This window comes from Coregonus clupeaformis, chromosome 33 (assembly GCF_020615455.1).
Source record: "Coregonus clupeaformis isolate EN_2021a chromosome 33, ASM2061545v1, whole genome shotgun sequence".
NCBI classification, from domain to species: Eukaryota; Metazoa; Chordata; class Actinopteri; order Salmoniformes; family Salmonidae; genus Coregonus; species Coregonus clupeaformis.
In genome coordinates this window covers 9,934,071-9,952,036 of record NC_059224.1, presented here as the reverse complement: position 1 = coordinate 9,952,036, position 17,966 = coordinate 9,934,071, and the positions used below count along the sequence as shown (strand labels likewise).

Sequence of the window (17,966 nt, the reverse complement as noted above, 5' to 3'; positions counted from 1 at the left end):
TAAATTCCCTAGTTTTCCCAAAGTCCCAGTTGGAGGATATTCGGAATCAGGAGGGAATGAGCAGGAAATCTGGAATCCTCCAATCAGGATTTCTGGAAAAACAGGGAATTTATTGAAAGTTCCTGATATTTTGCAACCCTAGTCAAGATAATAAGTACCTAGTTATGATAGTTAGCAGTACCTAGATATGATAGGTATTAAATGCTAAATCTAAATGAGTAGGTGTTTGCAAGGTAAAATGTTAATACAAGTGAATCTAAGTCTATGCCCAGGAAATGTTCCTATGTGAGGCTATAATGAACACATACAGTACTGTATATCTTATATTTGCTGATTTTATGAACATGTACGATTTAGGGATTTCATCACCTCAGTCATTTTGAAACCATGTTTAACAAGTGACAAACCTCATGACATGGCTAAAAGAGTTAAGGAAGTCATACTGTTGTAATTTCTAGATAGGTATTAGAGTATTGGTTATACTTTACTTAAAGTATGGTAATAACACGTACCGCATAATGGTTTTTAAAATCTGTGCAGAGTAGTAATGACATTGTCCATTCTTTCTCCCCAGGTAGATAAAATGTGGGGTATATCTTATTGTGCGATAGTGGCTGTGCTGCTCTGCGTGGCCTGGGCGGCGCCCCACGACGGGGACCACGCCGGTCACACAGAAGACCACCACCATCACCTCCACCACGCCGCCGGCGAGGCCCACCCCCAGCACGGACACGGCCACGGGGACGAAGAGTCCTGCCACAAGCTGGCGCCCCACAACGCAGACTTCGCCTTCGCCCTCTACAGGAGCCTGAGCAAAGCCAACACCGAGAACATGAACATTTTCTTCTCTCCTCTGGGCATTGCCACTAGCCTGGCTATGCTGTCCCTTGGGGCTAAGGGAGACACCCACAGTCAGCTGTACTCCACTCTGGGCTACGGAGCCTTCACACCGGACCAGGTGAACAAGGCCTATGAGCACCTGAACCACATGTTGGGCCACACTGGGGAGGCCATGCAGCTGGACATGGGCAATGCCTTGGCCTTGAGGGACGGCTTCAAGCCCCTGGCCAAGTTCCTGGAGGACGCTAAGCACTTCTACGCCAGCGAAGGCTTCACTGTCGACTTTACGAACCCCGCTGAGGCTGCCGCCGAGATCAACAAGTTCATCGCCAAGAAGACCCAGGACAAGATCACGGACATGGTGAAGGATCTGGACCCTGATACAGCCATGGTGCTCATCAACTACGTCTTCTTCAGAGGTAGGAGGAGGACACTGTAGTAGGAGAAAATGGTCAGGCACTTATTGTTGGATTTAAGAACAACAATAGAATACACATCATTGATCAATTGACTGACTGACTGACTGACTGACTGACTGACTGACTAGCTGACTGACTGACTGACTGACTGACTGACTGACTGACTAGCTGACTGACTGACTGACTGACTGACTGACTGATTTCCACACACGGTAAACAGAAGATGTGTCAATAAAGAATTAAAAGAAAATGTATGCAGGACAAACTAAAAACAATATAGGCTAATAACATTGTCTGTTTCTGCTTGCATGTTTACTACCCCTTAGTAACAATGTCCTCTACCTCCCTCCCCAGGGAAGTGGGATAAGCCTTTCGATGCCACGCTGACCCACAAGGCTGACTTCAAGGTGGACGAGAACACCAAGGTTCAGGTGGACATGATGATGAGGACGGGTCGTTTTGAGTTGTACAAGGACCAGGATAACTTCACCACCGTGGTCATGCTGCCTTACAAAGGCAACTCCTCAATGATGGTGGTCCTGCCCAACGACGGCAAGATGGAGCATGTGGAGGCCTTCATCAACAAGGACTACCTGAAGCACGTGCACGAGCATCTGTTCAGGACGTGAGAACACCTGATTTTATACACTTTTCTAATGTAAATTTCTATATTAATTCATGGTATACGGTCACTTTAGTACTGCAGCCTCTTTAGGAGTTAAGGAGAGTAGATTGTTTAGAACTTTTTTTATTGGACACCTTTTCAGTATAACGCAACCTATTCTTTATGTATGATTTATTTGTATCTATTCTTAACATAAGGTCAGGGTAGTTTGTTAATCAACTGACAAGACCAAGTTTGCAATGAGTATCAGATTGTATCATATAAAGAGATTCTTAATGCAGATTAACATTTTAATGTGGCTTGCATTTGCAAGCAGCAGGATCATGCACGTTTCTTTGTGCTGATAGTATAAACTGAGTATATGAAAATGAAAATGTCTCTTTCAGCATCGTGGATATCTTCATGCCAAAGTTCTCTACCTCTACCTCCTACTCCCTGGGAGACCATCTGAAGGACATGGGTGTGGTCAGTGCCTTCGGTAACACAGCTGACTTCTCTGCCATCTCTGAGGAAACCAAACTGAAGGTGTCCAAGGTAGGTTCTGATGATCAGTCCTATCCATCTCATGTCTGTCTCTTCTCTTGTCTGTCTGAGGGAATTGGGAGCAAAATAGAAGAATAATGTCTGTCTCTGTTGGACTACTAAGGGTCTATTCCATTCTATTATATTATATTATGTGTATAGGCCACGTAGGGGACAGTGGTGTCAAGTTCAACAAATTAACATGTTCATGTTCCCTACCCAGGTTACCCACAAGGCTGTGCTGAGTGTAGATGAGAAGGGGACTGAGGCGGCCGCTGTCAATACAGCAGAGATGATTCCCTTTTCTCTCCCAGACACCATCATGCTCAACAGGCCCTTCCTGCTCTTCATCCTGGAGGACTCTACCAAGAGCATCGTCTTCATGGGCAAGGTCACCAATCCCAGCCCCAAATGAACTACAGAGAGGGAGGGAAAGGGAGGGAGAGAGGGAAAAAGAGGAAGATTGTGAAGGACATCTGAGGAGATTTAAGAAAGGTTTTTGTCTCTCATGCTTTAACAAGTGGCAAAACATATCTGTATCTGACTTTGCGGTTTGCAGTTGTGGCATTCAAGTGTCGGCCATTTTGTCTACATGTGTTTTTGTATCAACTGTATACCTTATAGCAGAGGTGTGTGTGTTTGTGTTTGCAGTTGGCTTAAAATCATACTGATGTCCATGCTGGTCTGGTGATAGTGATATACCATCGTTATGTCTCTGGAAGTTGTCTAATGCATCTTCATAAAATAAAACCGTCTCCCAACAGCATTAAAAATAAAATGTAATGTCATAATTTTGAACAGTTTATACTAGGCTGATGTCTCAAGCATGGGTTTATCTGCATGCATTTCGACTGATATCTCATCTTGAATGTGATCATCTCAAATCATTGATTGGGTTAGATAGCCCCATGTCAGCATTGCCATTCTTCTTTGATGTAGAATTTTCCAAATTTTCCAATGGACTAGCATTTTAAATCTGTGTATTGCCAGGTAGACTGCTGTCTGTCAAGAACAGTGATCTGGATGGATCCTGAGCTAAAACGTTTTCCCAGTAGAGGATAGGGACCTGCGTAGCCTGAGGTTCCTCGGCCCTAGCTGAGTCTGTGACGTTTGACCTGTAAATAGACAGTTGCTGCTGGGAAGTTTATGTAATCAATCAATACCACCTGTCCTCATTCTATCCCCTCATATGCTGACTCGTGAGAAAGACATGAGGGAAACATACACACCTGACCCCATATGGTATGGTCTGTGGACTGTGTCTATATATATCTTCAAATATAGCTTTTGATTATTTAATTTTTCCTGTTTCAGGACAAAACAATAATCCAATTGTAAAGATACAGATACAAATATCTAATACCATTTGTTAAGACACATACTGTATATTGCTTCAACCACAAAATGAACACTGAACAACTTCAACACAGATGGCTGACAAATCGAAACAGAACAATGCAGTACTTCATAGAATTCACTTTCATTGATCCGTGGGTGCTCCTAGAAATCAGTGTGTGAAGAAAAGCATTATATACAGTGAATCCCTGAGACATATTTTAAGACCAACGTTCGACATACAGTAATTGTACACGCATTGCATTGGAGGGAAAAACTGATAGAAGAAGTTGTGGACAATATCTCTTAGAGGGGGGTGCCCCACATCTCAATGGTGTGTCTAATCTACCCATTCTTCCCAGACCAGTTGATAACCCAAGCACCATTTTGAACCTTCAAAAAAACCAACCAGCTTTGTTCGTCATTAGCTTGTTCAAACTCCCTCTTCTTCCCAACCCCAACCCCCCCTTCTTCAAACCCCAACCCACTCTTCTTCAAACCCCAACTTCCTCTTCCTCTCATCCCCAAGAAATGTGTTAATTTACTTTTATCTGTTCAAATTCAATCTTCTTTCTTTCTTTGTCTTGTCTCTGTCCCGTTCTGAAAGCGCCTCATTGCTGCAGATTCATTTCAATTAATGTCACGTTTGCAACCATATCGCTTGAAACAATGCACAGGAACTTTCAAGGTGGAATAGTCCATTATTATAAACCAGTCCGTGGGTGATTAATGATACTTGTTCCTGCTATTATGAGAAAACTTGGATTATATTAATATTGATATGAAATATACAGTATGTCTATGTATGGAAATAAATTATTGTTCTATTATGAATTATTATTTGGCTGTATGGATTTATTTACTTTTTGGAGGTCTTTTTTGTCAACAATGTGGCCTCATTAAAAACATGCTCCGGAACTTTAGCGACTACTAAATATTTTTTACACCTCACACTTTGGGCTGGATGTGTCAATGTGTAGTTCATACATGCATAAACTATGAGCAGAATTACTGTTTTACCTCAATTAGCCACAAACTCCCAACTGTTTTTCAACCTCAACCCCCTCTTCCTCTCAACCCCAACCCCCTCTTTTTCTCACCCCCAACCCCCACTTCTTCTCACCCCAACCCCCTTTTCTTCTCACCCCCAACCCCCTCTTCTTCTCACCCCCAACACCAGTCATCTCTTTTCTGCTCCGCCGATTATCTAATATTAAAGAGATCATATGGTATGATACCCACACAGTCAGGCTAGGAGATGGATTGTGTGAAGTGATTATCTATAGCCGACAAGGTGAAAATCTGTCAATGTGCCCTTGAGCAAGGCACTTAACCCCTAATTTGCTCCAGGGGCGCCGTACTACTATGGCTGATCCTGTAAAGCAACACATTTCACTGCTCTGGTTTATATATACAGTGCATTTGGAAAGTATTCAGACCCCTTCCCTTTTTCCACATTTTGTTATGTTACTGCCTTATTTTAAAATGGATTAACCTCTTACGGATCTGACCCTTTTTTTCAATTTTCGCCTAAAATGACACACCCAAATCTAACTGCCTGTAGCTCAGGACCTGAAGCAACGATATGCATATTCTTGCTACCATTTGAAAGGAAACAATTTGAAGTTTGTGGAAATGTGAAATTAATGTAGGAGAATATAATTTTTATTTTTTATTATTATTTTTTTGGTCATTTCGCAGACGCTCTTATCCAGAGCGACTTACAGGAGCAATTAGGGTTAAGTGCCTTGCTCAAGGGCACATCGACAGATTTTTCACCTAGTCGGCTTGGGGATTAGAACCAGCGACCTTTCGGTTACTGGTACAACGCTCTTAACCACTAAGCTACCTGCCGCCTAATATAACACATTAGATCTGGTAAAATATAATATAAACAAAAAAACATCAATTTTCTTCTTATTATTTTTTCATCATCTTTGAAATGCAAGAGAAAGGCCACAATATAATATTGCAGTTTAGGCGCAATTTAGATTTTGGCCACTAGATGGCATCAGTGTGTGTGCAAAGTCTCAGATTGATCCAGTGAAGCATTGCAATACTGGACTATTTTTTATCAAGTCTGCCCAAATGTGCCAAATTGGTCAATTGATACATTTTCAAGTACATAACTATAGAGAACATACAAAAATGGTATGGTAATACAAAATGTAAGTTTACACACTCCCAGGAATGTCATACATGATGGATCATTAGCTTATACACAAACTTTCACACATCTAGATGGCCGGGCGGGGTGGGTGTGGAGCCAGAGACAGCAAGGGTTCAAACTGTAGAACCCAGTTCCTACATTTGAATATAAAAATGGATTTTATCAAACAAAACTATGCTACATTTTATCTCTGGGACCCTTAGGATGACAAATCAGAGCAAGAATATTGAACGCAAGTACATTATTTACCTTCAGAGGTGAATGTATCAAACCAGTTGCCGTGATAATTATTTCATTGTTGTAAGGTTCTGTATTTATTTTATAATATAAATAATAAAATAATATGCCATTTAGCAGACGCTTTTATCCAAAGCGACTTACAGTCATGTGTGCATACATTTTTACATATGGGTGGTCCCGGGGATCGAACCCACTACCCTGGCGTTACAAGCGCCATGCTCTACCATGCTCTACCACCACAGGAGTAGCCCTGTTTCTTTGTGTTCTTGAACGTTGTCACGGTTTCGGCCGAGGCTGCTCCTTCTCCTTGTTCGGGCAGGCTTCGGCGGTCGTCGTTTCCGGAGTACTAGCTGCCACCGTTCTAGGTTTCGATGTTTGATTGGTTTTGTCTGTTTTGTTACACCTGTTCCTTGTTAGTGTTAATTATGCGTCCTATAAGTTCTCTTGAGTTTTGTCATGTGTTGTATGTAATTGTTCGTTGTCACTGTGGGATGCTAGTTCGTTTTGTCTCTCTGTTCGGTGTAGTAGAGAGCTCCGCACTTTTGTGCCTTTGTATGTACTTTACCGGTGTGCGTAAAGTTCGCTTGCCTGCCAGGTTGTATGTAGCCGTGTTTGGCTTGTTCTTTTTGTCTTCACTAAAGACGTCAGTACGAAGCCTCTGTGTGTCCTGCGCTTGATTCCACACCACTTCTACACTCAACTGTGACAGAATTACACACCATTACTATAGAATCAGCAGGAGCAGCCGCACCTACCGATATTATTGAGGAGCGCCTTCGTGGACAGGAGGACAGGATCAACCAGATCGTGCACGCTCTGGATAGGGTGATGAACACCCTCCATCGATGGGAGGCCAGCGGGGTACCCACGCCCCCACCTACCACACCATCACCATCGGTCAGTCCACCTGCCCAAAGTGGGATTCGGCTCTCGCTCCCGAGGGCGTACGACGGCACCGCGGCCGGGTGTCAGGGTTTCCTGTTGCAAATCGAACTCTACCTCGCCACCGTACACCCGGTGCCCTCGGGACACGAGAGCGTTTCCGCCCTCATCTCCTGTCTCACCGGCAAGGCGTTGGAGTGGGCCAACGCCGAATGGAGGAGGATAGACGCCGCAACGATCACCTATGCAGAGTTCTCCCGTCGCTTCCGGGCAGTGTTCGACCATCCACCTGAGGGGAAGGCGGCGGGGGAGCGTCTATTCTACCTCTGGCAGGGGATGAGGAGCGCTCAAGAGTTTGCACTGGAGTTCCGGACCCTAGCGGCAGATGCAGGGTGGAATGAGCGGGCCCTCATAGATCACTTCCGCTGCAGCCTCAGAGAGGACGTCCGTAGAGAGTTGGCGTGCAGGGACACCACTCTTTCGTTTGACCAATTGGTTGACATGGCCATTCGGCTAGACACCCTGCTCGCCACCCGCGGACGTCCTGGGTGGGGGTCGCCCATTCCACCCTCCAGCACCTCCGAGCCGAGTCCTATGGAGCTCGGGGGTGCTGGCGCTAGAGAACGGAGGAGAAGGAGCCCGAGGGGGGCCGTCCCCTGCACCAACTGTGGCCGTGGAGGGCACACCGCGGCTAGGTGCTGGGGAGGGTCTCCTGGAGGACGAGACGGCAGGCCACACATTGGGGAGTCCCCCCAGGTGAGTAGGCGCCCCACTTACCCAGAGCTTTCTGTCGTGCACATAACCATACCTGTTTGTTTTCCACAGGTTGCACCTCGTTCCCAGCATAAGGCGCTAGTAGATTCAGGCGCAGCTGGGAATTTTGTAGATCGTACATTTTGTATAGAGTTAGGGATCCCTCTCCTACCGGTTAATAATCCCTTCCCTGTACATGCCCTAGATAGCCGTCCGTTAGGATCCGGGTTGATCAGGGAGGTCACAGTGCCACTTAGGATGGAGACGCAGGGGGGTCATGAGGAGACGATTCAGCTATACCTGATTGACTCCCCTGCGTATCCGGTGGTGCTGGGGCTTCCCTGGTTGATTACTCACGATCCTACCATTTCGTGGCGAGAGAAGGCTCTTAAGGGGTGGTCTGCCCAGTGTGTGGGGCTATGTCTGGGTGTTTCCGTAGGGGCGACCTCGGTGGAGAGTCCAAACCAGATGCCCGCAATGCATGTTCCCCCCGAGTATGAGGATTTAGCACTCGTGTTTAGCAAGGCAAGGGCTGCGCGATTGCCACCTCATAGACAGGGGGATTGTGCGATAGACCTCCAGGCAGGAGCTGCGCTCCCACGAAGCCATGTGTATCCTTTGTCACAAGAGGAGAAGAGGGCAATGGAGACATACATTGCCGAGTCTCTGAGACAGGGATACATACGGCCCTCCACTTCCCCTGCGTCCTCGAGCTTCTTTTTTTGTGAAGAAAAAGATGGAGGTTTGCGCCCGTGTATCGATTACCGCGGTCTCAATCAGATTACTGTGAAATATAGTTATCCACTCCCTCTGATTGCGACTATGACGGAGTCATTACACGGGGCACGGTTCTTCACAAAATTGGACCTCAGGAGCGCATACAACTTGGTGCACATTAGAGAGGGCGATGAATGGAAGACAGCATTTAGTACTACCTCGGGTCATTACGAGTATCTCGTCATGCCATACGGGTTAATGAATGCTCCATCAGTCTTCCAATCCTTTGTGGATGAGATCTTCCGGGACATGCAGGGGCAGGGAGTGGTCGTGTACATAGACGATATTCTAGTGTACAGTTCTACCCGAGCCGAGCATGTAGCCCTGGTGCGCCGAGTGTTGAGGAGGCTGTTGGAGCATGACCTGTATGTCAAGGCAGAGAAATGTCTGTTCTTCCAGGAGTCGGTCTCCTTTTTGGGTTATCAGTTGTCCGCGTCAGGGGTGAAGATGGAGGTTGACCGTGTGTCAGCCGTGCGTAATTGGCAAACCCCAACCACAGTGAAAGAGGTGCAGCAGTTATTGGGCTTTGCGAATTACTACCGGAGGTTTATCCGGGGTTTTGGACAGGTGGCAGCTCCCATAACGTCCCTTCTGAAGGGGGGTCCGGTGCGCTTGCAGTGGTCAGCTGAGGCGAACAGGGCTTTTGGGAGACTGAAGGACCTGTTTAATTCGGCTCCGGTGCTGGCGCATCCGGATCCCGCTTTACCATTCCAAGTGGAGGTGGACGCGTCAGAAGCCGGTATCGGGGCCGTTCTCTCGCAACGATCCGGCACACCACCTAAACTCCGCCCCTGTGCCTTTTACTCGAAAAAGCTCAGTCCGGCGGAGCGAAATTATGACGTAGGGGACAGGGAGCTGTTAGCCGTGGTACAGGCCCTAAAGGTGTTGAGGCATTGGCTTGAGGGGGCTCAACACCCTTTTCTCATTTTGACTGACCACCGTAACCTGGAATACATTCGGGCAGCTAGGAGACTAAATCCTCGCCAGGCTCGGTGGACTATGTTTCTAGCCCGGTTCGTGTTTAAGATCACTTACATCCCTGGGTCCCAGAACGGGAAGGCAGACGCCCTGTCTCGGCGGTATGACACAGAGGAGAAGTCCGTTGAGCCCACTCCAATACTACCTGAGTCTTGTCTGGTGGCACCGGTGGTGTGGGAGGTCGATGCGGAGATCGAGCGGGCGTGCACGCACCGACCCTAGCCCTCCACAGTGTCCGGTGGGTCGGACGTACGTCCGCTCGAGGTCCGGGATCGACTCATTTATTGGGCTCACACGTCACCCTCCTCTGGGCATCCAGGTATTGGCCGGACAGTGCACTGCCTTAGCACAAAGTACTGGTGGCCAACGTTAGCCAGGGATGTGAGGATTTATGTCTCCTCCTGCTCGGTGTGTGCCCAGTGTAAGGCGCCCAGACACTTGCCCAGGGGTAAGTTACAACCCCTGCCCGTTCCACAACGACCCTGGTCTCACCTCTCAGTGGATTTTGTTACAGACCACCATCCTGGTCGTTGTGGATCGGTTCTCGAAGGCCTGTCGTCTCCTTCCCATGCCGGGTCTTCCTACTGCCCTACAGACCGCTGAGGCTCTATTCACCCACGTCTTCCGGCATTACGGGGTACCCGAGGATATAGTGTCTGATCGAGGCCCCCAGTTTACCTCCAGAGTCTGGAGAGCGTTTATGGAGCGTTTGGGGGTTTCGGTGAGCCTTACCTCGGGTTACCACCCGGAGAGTAATGGGCAGGTCGAACGTGTCAACCAGGATGTGGGTAGGTTTCTGAGGTCGTATTGCCAGGGCCGGCCGGAGGAGTGGGCGAGGTATGTTCCCTGGGCCGAGATGGCACAGAACTCTCTCCGCCACTCCTCCACTAAACTAACTCCTTTCCAGTGTGTGTTAGGGTACCAGCCGGCTCTGGCACCGTGGCATCAGAGCCAGATCGAGGCCCCTGCGGTGGATGAGTGGGTGCGGCGCTCGGAGGAGACGTGGAATGCTGCACACATCCATCTGCAGCGAGCCATCCGTCGACATAAGACGAGCGCCGATCTCCACCGCAGTGAGGGGCCAGTGTACGCACCTGGAGATCGAGTCTGGCTCTCGACCAGAAACCTGCCCCTCCGCATGCCCTGCCGGAAGCTGGGTCGGCGGTTTGTGGGGCCTTTTAAAGTCCTGAGGAGATTGAACGAGGTGTGTTACAGGTTACAACTGCCAATTGATTACAAGAATATTAACCCCTCGTTCCATGTGTCTCTCCTCAGGCCGGTGGTAGCTGGTCCACTCCAGGACTATGAGATAGAAGAGACTCCTCCGCCCCGCTGGACATCGAGGGGCTCCGGCGTACACTGTTCGGTCCATCCTAGATTCGAGACGCCGGATGGGGGGTCTCCAATATCTCGTGGAGTGGGAGGGGTACGGCCCGGAGGAGCGGTGCTGGGTGCCGAGGAGGGACATCCTAGACCCGTCTCTTCTGACCGAGTTCCATCGTGGTCATCCCACGCGCCCTGCTCCGCGTCTTCCTGGTCGTCCTCGAGGCCGGGGTCGGCGCACGGCTGGATCACCTTCGACAGGCCCTTCATGCTAATAGTGTTGCGTTTTGTACATTTCCATAATGATGGCATGAAAGGGCTAGCCTCGTACGAACCATCCCGATCTCGCAAGCTTACATTCTGTTTCGCTACACTGATAAATAGAATGTAACAGAATGTAAGCTCACGAGATCAGGATGGTTTGTACGAGGCTATGAAAGAGCATTTGTTGAAGAAAAATTATAAGAATGTACTTGTTCTGCTCTAGGTTTTGTTTTATTGTAATATTTTAGATAGAACACTTTAATCTAGTAATGAAAGGGTTTTTGTTATATACAGGTTAGGGCTGACTTTTACATTACATAACAATTTCACAATTAAATTGATTTACAATTAGGATGAAAGAAAACACTATACAAACTCAATCATCAGTCAATATCAGAATCAATCATTTCATTGATTGACAATCATTTTAATGACAGAGACAGCAAAGGTTTTAAGCTCATTTTATCCTTAGGCTACACAACAAGCTGGAGTTCTAGAATCAAACATTTCACAATGACACACACAGAGAGCAAAGCTTTGAGTGTGAATATCATTATATTCTTTCATGCTGGCGTCCTGCAGATGACATTGTGATATTTGTCACGATCGTCATATGGAACAGACCAAGGCGCAGCGTGATGAACAAACATACTTTAATTAGTTAAAGTTTAAACACAATACAAAACAAGAAACGACTCGTGACGTCCAACGGTATCAATGACCGAACACGGAACAAAAACCCACAAACACAAAGGGAAAACAGACAGTTTAAATATAGAGTCACTCAGGCAAACATAGAAATAAACACAACAGAATTACCAACATAGAAATACACACATAGAATGAACACACCCTGGCTCAACATAATGAGTCCCAGAGCCAGGGTGTGACAGTACCCCCCCCTAAAGGCGCGGACTGCGACCGCGCCTCAACTAAACAAAACAGGGGAGGGCTGGGCGGGCATACCTCCTCGGCGGTGGTTCTGGCTCCGGCCTTGACCACCACCCTCCAATACACCCCCCATAGCGCCCCTGGTCCAGTCTGGCCCCGCCGGCTGGGCCGAACTGGACTTAGCAGGAGCGGTTAGCTTCAGCTCCATCGTGGAGCAGTTGACCGGTACCTTACCAGGCACCGGTGACCCAGGCACGGGTTGTGCTGGACTGATGACGCGCACCCCTGGCTTGGTGCGTGGAGGAGGAACGGGCCTTACCAGGCTGACGACGCGCACCCCTGGCTTGGTGCGTGGAGGAGGGACGGGCCTTACCAGGCTGACGACTCGCACCCCTGGCTTGGTGCGTGGAGGAGGGACGGGCCTTACCAGGCTGACGACTCGCACCCCTGGCTTGGTGCGAGTGGCAGGAACAGGCCGGGCCGGGCTGGCGACGCGCACCGTAGACTTGGTGCGAGTGGCAGGAACAGGCCGGGCCGGCGACGCGCACCGTATACTTGGTGCGAGTGGCAGGAACAGGCCGGGCCGGGCTGGCGACGCGCACCGTATACTTGGTGCGAGTGGCAGGAACAGGCCGGGCCGGGCTGGCGACGCGCACCGTAGACTTGGTGCGAGTGGCAGGAACAGGCCGGGCCGGGCTGGCGACGCGCACCGTATACTTGGTGCGAGTGGCAGGAACAGGCCGGGCTGGGCTGGCGACGCACACCGTAGGCTTGGTGCGTGGAGCAGGGACTGGCCGGACTGGGCTGGCGACGCACACCGTAGGCTTGGTGCGTGGAGCAGGGACAGGCCGGACCGGGCTGGCGACGCACACCGTAGGCTTGGTGCGTGGAGCAGGGACTGGGCTGGCGACGCACACCGTAGGCTTGGTGCGTGGAGCAGGGACAGGCCGAACCGGGCTGTGGAGACGGATAGGAGCCCTGGAGTGAAGAGCGGCCACAACCCGTCCTGGCTGAATGCCTACCCTCACACACTCTGTGTGAGGCATCCGCACAGGACGTACAGGGCGGTGTATCCGTAACCTGGTGGCCTCCAGAATCCGCCCCTTTTTTGCCTCCGTCAGCCCCGTCGTCCATGCCGTGTGCCCCCCCCTAAAAATTTTCTGGGGTTGCCTCTCGACCGCCCGACGACGACCCTGATCACGCCGTTGCTCCTCTCTACGGCGCGCCTCCACCGTCTCTTCTCCCGGCGCTTCCTCCCATGTCCAGCCCAAGAGCTGCCCCTGGACACGCTGCTTGGTCGTTGCATGGTGGGTTTTTCTGTCACAATTGTCAGGGAGAGACCAAGGCGCAGCGTGATGAACAAACATACTTTAATTAGTTAAAGTTTAAACACAATACAAAACAACAAACGACTCGTGACGTCCAACGGCATCAATGACCGAACACGGAACAAAAACCCACAAACACAAAGGGAAAACAGACAGTTTAAAAATGGCTCCCAATCAGAGACAACCAGCCAACAGCTGACACTCGTTGCCTCTGATTGGGAGTCACTCAGGCAAACATAGAAATAAACACAACAGAATTACCAACATAGAAATACACACATAGAATGAACACACCCTGGCTCAACATAATGAGTCCCAGAGCCAGGGTGTGACAATATTTCAAACTCGGAGAGATAAAATGATGAGTAGAATAGAACAAGATGCATCAGACAGCAGATCAGTCATGAGTGGCCAGCTCAATAATCTGTTCCCAGCTTTCAACAGTGACAGATCACAATCATAAGCCAATCGGTGGTTCCAATATGGAGTCTAGTTGAACAGCTACTGGTCTACAGGGGTTCTGGAATGTTACTAGCAAAGAGCGGCCAGGAGAGATCTGACAGACGACACAAGATTTGGTGTCACAAAGTCATTCTAATATACTGTAGTAATAATAATAAAACATGCCATTCTGCTGTCTGATTTTAAAAAATTGCAATTTATTTCTCATGTTAATTCCAATTCAACTGATTGTTGTCTTTATTATATCAGTTTGTGATGGTGTTAAAATATAAGAGTTCTGAGCAATCATGTGTCACTGATGAAAAGTGTTGCAAGGCATGAGTAAGATCACCTACATTTACCAACAACTTATTGTGACAAAGGAAAATCCTTTAGTGCTTTGCTGTAGAGTACTGGGTATTGAGTCATGTTGCATCATTACATGTAGGCTAGTCAGCCTGGCCAGATTAATCTCCTGTTCAGCCAGGTCAGTAAAGGGAGGCGTGTCTGGTTAATAATTTATTAAATGTGATCAGCTGATCCTCTCAGGACCATAAATTGACAGAGTTCCTGACACATTGTCTCCGGCAAAGAGGACGTTGAAGGTAAGAACTGATCTTTATGTCACTGCATTTTTTAAGGTCTTGAAAATGTTCGGTTAGATCATAGTTAGTTAAGATTAGGGTTGCAAAATTCAGATAAATTCCCTAGTTTTCCAAAAGTCCCAGTTGGAGGATATTCGGAATCAGGAGGGAATGAGCAGGAAATCTGGAATCCTCCAATCAGGATTTCTGGAAAAACAGGGAATTTATTGAAAGTTCCTGATATTTTGCAACCCTAGTCAAGATAATAAGTACCTAGTTATGATAGTTAGCAGTACCTAGATATGATAGGTATTACATGCTAAATCTGGGAGAGTGAGTAGGTGTTTGCAAGGTGAAATGTTAATACAAGTGAATCTAAGTCTGTGCCCAGGAAATGTTCCTATGTGAGGCTATAATGAACACATACAGCACTGTATATCTTATATTTGCTGATTTTATGAACATGTACGATTTAGGGATTTCATCACCTCAGTCATTTTGAAACCATGTTTAACAAGTGACAAACCTCATGACATGGCTAAAAGAGTTAAGGAAGTCATACTGTTGTAATTTCTAGATAGGTATTAGAGTATGGGTTACACTTTACTTAAAGTATGGTAATAACACGTACCGCATAATGGTTTTTAAAATCTGTGCAGAGTAGTAATGACATTGTCCATTCTTTCTCCCCAGGTAGATAAAATGTGGGGTATATCTTATTGTGCGATAGTGGCTGTGCTGCTCTGCGTGGCCTGGGCGGCGCCGCACGACGGGGACCACGCCGGTCACACAGAAGACCACCACCATCACCTCCACCACGCCGCCGGCGAGGCCCACCCCCAGCACGGACACGGCCACGGGGACGAAGAGTCCTGCCACAAGCTGGCGCCCCACAACGCAGACTTCGCCTTCGCCCTCTACAGGAGCCTGAGCAAAGCCAACACCGAGAACATGAACATTTTCTTCTCTCCTCTGGGCATTGCCACTAGCCTGGCTATGCTGTCCCTTGGGGCTAAGGGAGACACCCACAGTCAGCTGTACTCCACTCTGGGCTACGGAGCCTTCACACCGGACCAGGTGAACAAGGCCTATGAGCACCTGAACCACATGTTGGGCCACACTGGGGAAGCCATGCAGCTGGACATGGGCAATGCCTTGGCCTTGAGGGACGGCTTCAAGCCCCTGGCCAAGTTCCTGGAGGACGCTAAGCACTTCTACGCCAGCGAAGGCTTCACTGTCGACTTTAAGAACCCCGCTGAGGCTGCCGCCGAGATCAACAAGTTCATCGCCAAGAAGACCCAGGACAAGATCACGGACATGGTGAAGGATCTGGACCCTGATACGGCCATGGTGCTCATCAACTACGTCTTCTTCAGAGGTAGGAGGAGGACACTGTAGTAGGAGAAAATGGTCAGGCACTTATTGTTGGATTTAAGAACAACGATAGAATACACATCATTGATCAATTGACTGACTGACTGACTGACTGACTGACTGACTGACTGGCTGACTGACTGACTGACTAGCTGACTGACTGACTACTACTCTGACTGGCTGGCTGACTGACTGACTGACTAACTGATTTCCACACACGGTAAACAGAAGATGTGTCAATAAAGAATGAAAAGAAAATGTATGCAGGACAAACTAAAAACAATATAGGCTAATAACATTGTCTGTTTCTGCTTGCATGTTTACTACCCCTTAGTAACAATGTCCTCTACCTCCCTCCCCAGGGAAGTGGGATAAGCCTTTCGATGCCACGCTGACCCACAAGGCTGACTTCAAGGTGGACGAGAACACCAAGGTGCAGGTGGACATGATGAAGAGGACGGGTCGTTATGAGTTGTACCAGGACCAGGATAACTTCACCACCGTGGTCATGCTGCCTTACAAAGGCAACTCCTCAATGATGGTGGTCCTGCCCAACGACGGCAAGATGGAGCATGTGGAGGCCTTCATCAACAAGGACTACCTGAAGCACGTGCACGAGCATCTGTTCAGGACGTGAGAACACCTGATTTTATACACTTTTCTAATGTAACTTTCTTTATTAATTCATGGTATACGGTCACTTTAGTACTGCAGCCTCTTTAGGAGTTAAGGAGAGTAGATTGTTTAGAACTTTTTTTATTGGACACCTTTTCAGTATAACGCAACCTATTCTTTATGTATGATTTATTTGTATCTATTCTTAACATAAGGTCAGGGTAGTTTGTTAATCAACTGACAAGACCAAGTTTGCAATGAGTATCAGATTGTATCATATAAAGAGATTCTTAATGCAGATTAACATTTTAATGTGGCTTGCATTTGCAAGCAGCAGGATCATGCACGTTTCTTTGTGCTGATAGTATAAACTGAGTATATGAAAATGATAATGTCTCTTTCAGCAACGTGGATATCTTCATGCCAAAGTTCTCTACCTCTACCTCCTACTCCCTGGGAGACCATCTGAAGGACATGGGTGTGGTCAGTGCCTTCGGTAACACAGCTGACTTCTCTGCCATCTCTGAGGAAACCAAACTGAAGGTGTCCAAGGTGGGTTCTAATGATCAGTCCTATCCATCTCATGTCTGTCTCTTCTCTTGTCTGTCTGAGGGAATTGGGAGCAAAATAGAAGAAGAATGTCTGTCTCTGTTGGACTACTAAGGGTCTATTCCATTCTATTATATTCTATTATGTGTATAGGCCACGTAGGGGACAGTGGTGTCAAGTTCAACAAATTAACATGTTCCTGTTCCCTCCCCAGGTTACCCACAAGGCTGTGCTGAGTGTAGATGAGAAGGGGACTGAGGCGGCCGCTGTCACTACGATAGAGATCATGCCCATGTCTCTCCCAGACACCATCATGCTCAACAGGCCCTTCCTGCTCTTCATCCTGGAGGACTCTACCAAGAGCATCGTCTTCATGGGCAAGGTCACCAATCCCAGCCCCAAATGAACTACAGAGAGGGAGGGAAAGGGAGGGAGAGAGGGAAAAAGAGGAAGATTGTGAAGGACATCTGAGGAGATTTATGAAAGGTTTTTGTCTCTCATGCTTTAACAAGTGGCAAAACATATCTGTATCTGACTTTGCGGTTTGCAGTTGTGGCATTCAAGTGTCGGCCATTTTGTCTACATGTGTTTTTGTATCAACTGTATACCTTATAGCAGAGGTGTGTGTGTTTGTGTTTGCAGTTGGCTTAAAATCATACTGATGTCCATGCTGGTCTGGTGATAGTGATATACCATCGTTATGTCTCTGGAAGTTGTCTAATGCATCTTCATGAAATAAAACCGTCTCCCAACAGCATTAAAAATAAAATGTTATGTCATAATTTTGAACAGTTTATACTAGGCTGATGTCTCAAGCATGGATTTATCTGCATGCATTTCGACTGATATCTCATCTTGATTGTGATCATCTCAAATCATTGATTGGGTTAGATAGCCCCATGTCAGCATTGCCATTCTTCTTTGATGTAGAATTTTCCAAATTTTCCAATGGACTAGCATTTTAAATCTGTGTATTGCCAGGTAGACTGCTGTCTGTCAAGAACAGTGATCTGGATGGATCCTGAGCTAAAACGTTTTCCCAGTAGAGGATAGGGA

At 47.7% G+C, this 17,966-nt stretch overlaps 2 protein-coding genes across 2 annotated transcripts; both read left to right on the top strand.

The window, feature by feature from the left end:
- The first annotated feature begins 574 nt into the window (after positions 1-574).
- LOC121548610 (alpha-1-antitrypsin homolog) lies at positions 575-4,581 on the top strand. The gene is made up of 4 exons (XM_041860120.2): positions 575-1,259; positions 1,614-1,884; positions 2,271-2,418; positions 2,630-4,581. The coding sequence occupies exons 1-4, from the start codon at positions 584-586 to the stop codon at positions 2,819-2,821; spliced, it is 1,287 nt and encodes a 428-aa protein (XP_041716054.1). The 5' UTR covers positions 575-583; the 3' UTR covers positions 2,822-4,581.
- Positions 4,582-15,065: 10,484 nt separating this feature from the next.
- On the top strand, positions 15,066-17,679 carry LOC121548608 (alpha-1-antitrypsin homolog). Its single transcript, XM_045210135.1, has 4 exons — positions 15,066-15,750; positions 16,109-16,379; positions 16,766-16,913; positions 17,125-17,679. The coding sequence occupies exons 1-4, from the start codon at positions 15,075-15,077 to the stop codon at positions 17,314-17,316; spliced, it is 1,287 nt and encodes a 428-aa protein (XP_045066070.1). The 5' UTR covers positions 15,066-15,074; the 3' UTR covers positions 17,317-17,679.
- The last annotated feature ends 287 nt before the right edge of the window (positions 17,680-17,966 follow it).

Bases quoted from the DNA above. Each gene is read 5' to 3' on its own strand.
- LOC121548610 (XM_041860120.2), top strand. From the start codon at position 584: ATGTGGGGTATATCTTATTGTGCGATAGTGGCTGTGCTGCTCTGCGTG. The intron at 1,260-1,613 runs GTAGGAGGAGGA...CTCCCTCCCCAG, and splicing joins CAACTACGTCTTCTTCAGAG to GGAAGTGGGATAAGCCTTTC. The intron at 2,419-2,629 runs GTAGGTTCTGAT...TTCCCTACCCAG, and splicing joins CCAAACTGAAGGTGTCCAAG to GTTACCCACAAGGCTGTGCT.
- LOC121548608 (XM_045210135.1), top strand. From the start codon at position 15,075: ATGTGGGGTATATCTTATTGTGCGATAGTGGCTGTGCTGCTCTGCGTG. The intron at 15,751-16,108 runs GTAGGAGGAGGA...CTCCCTCCCCAG, and splicing joins CAACTACGTCTTCTTCAGAG to GGAAGTGGGATAAGCCTTTC. The intron at 16,914-17,124 runs GTGGGTTCTAAT...TTCCCTCCCCAG, and splicing joins CCAAACTGAAGGTGTCCAAG to GTTACCCACAAGGCTGTGCT.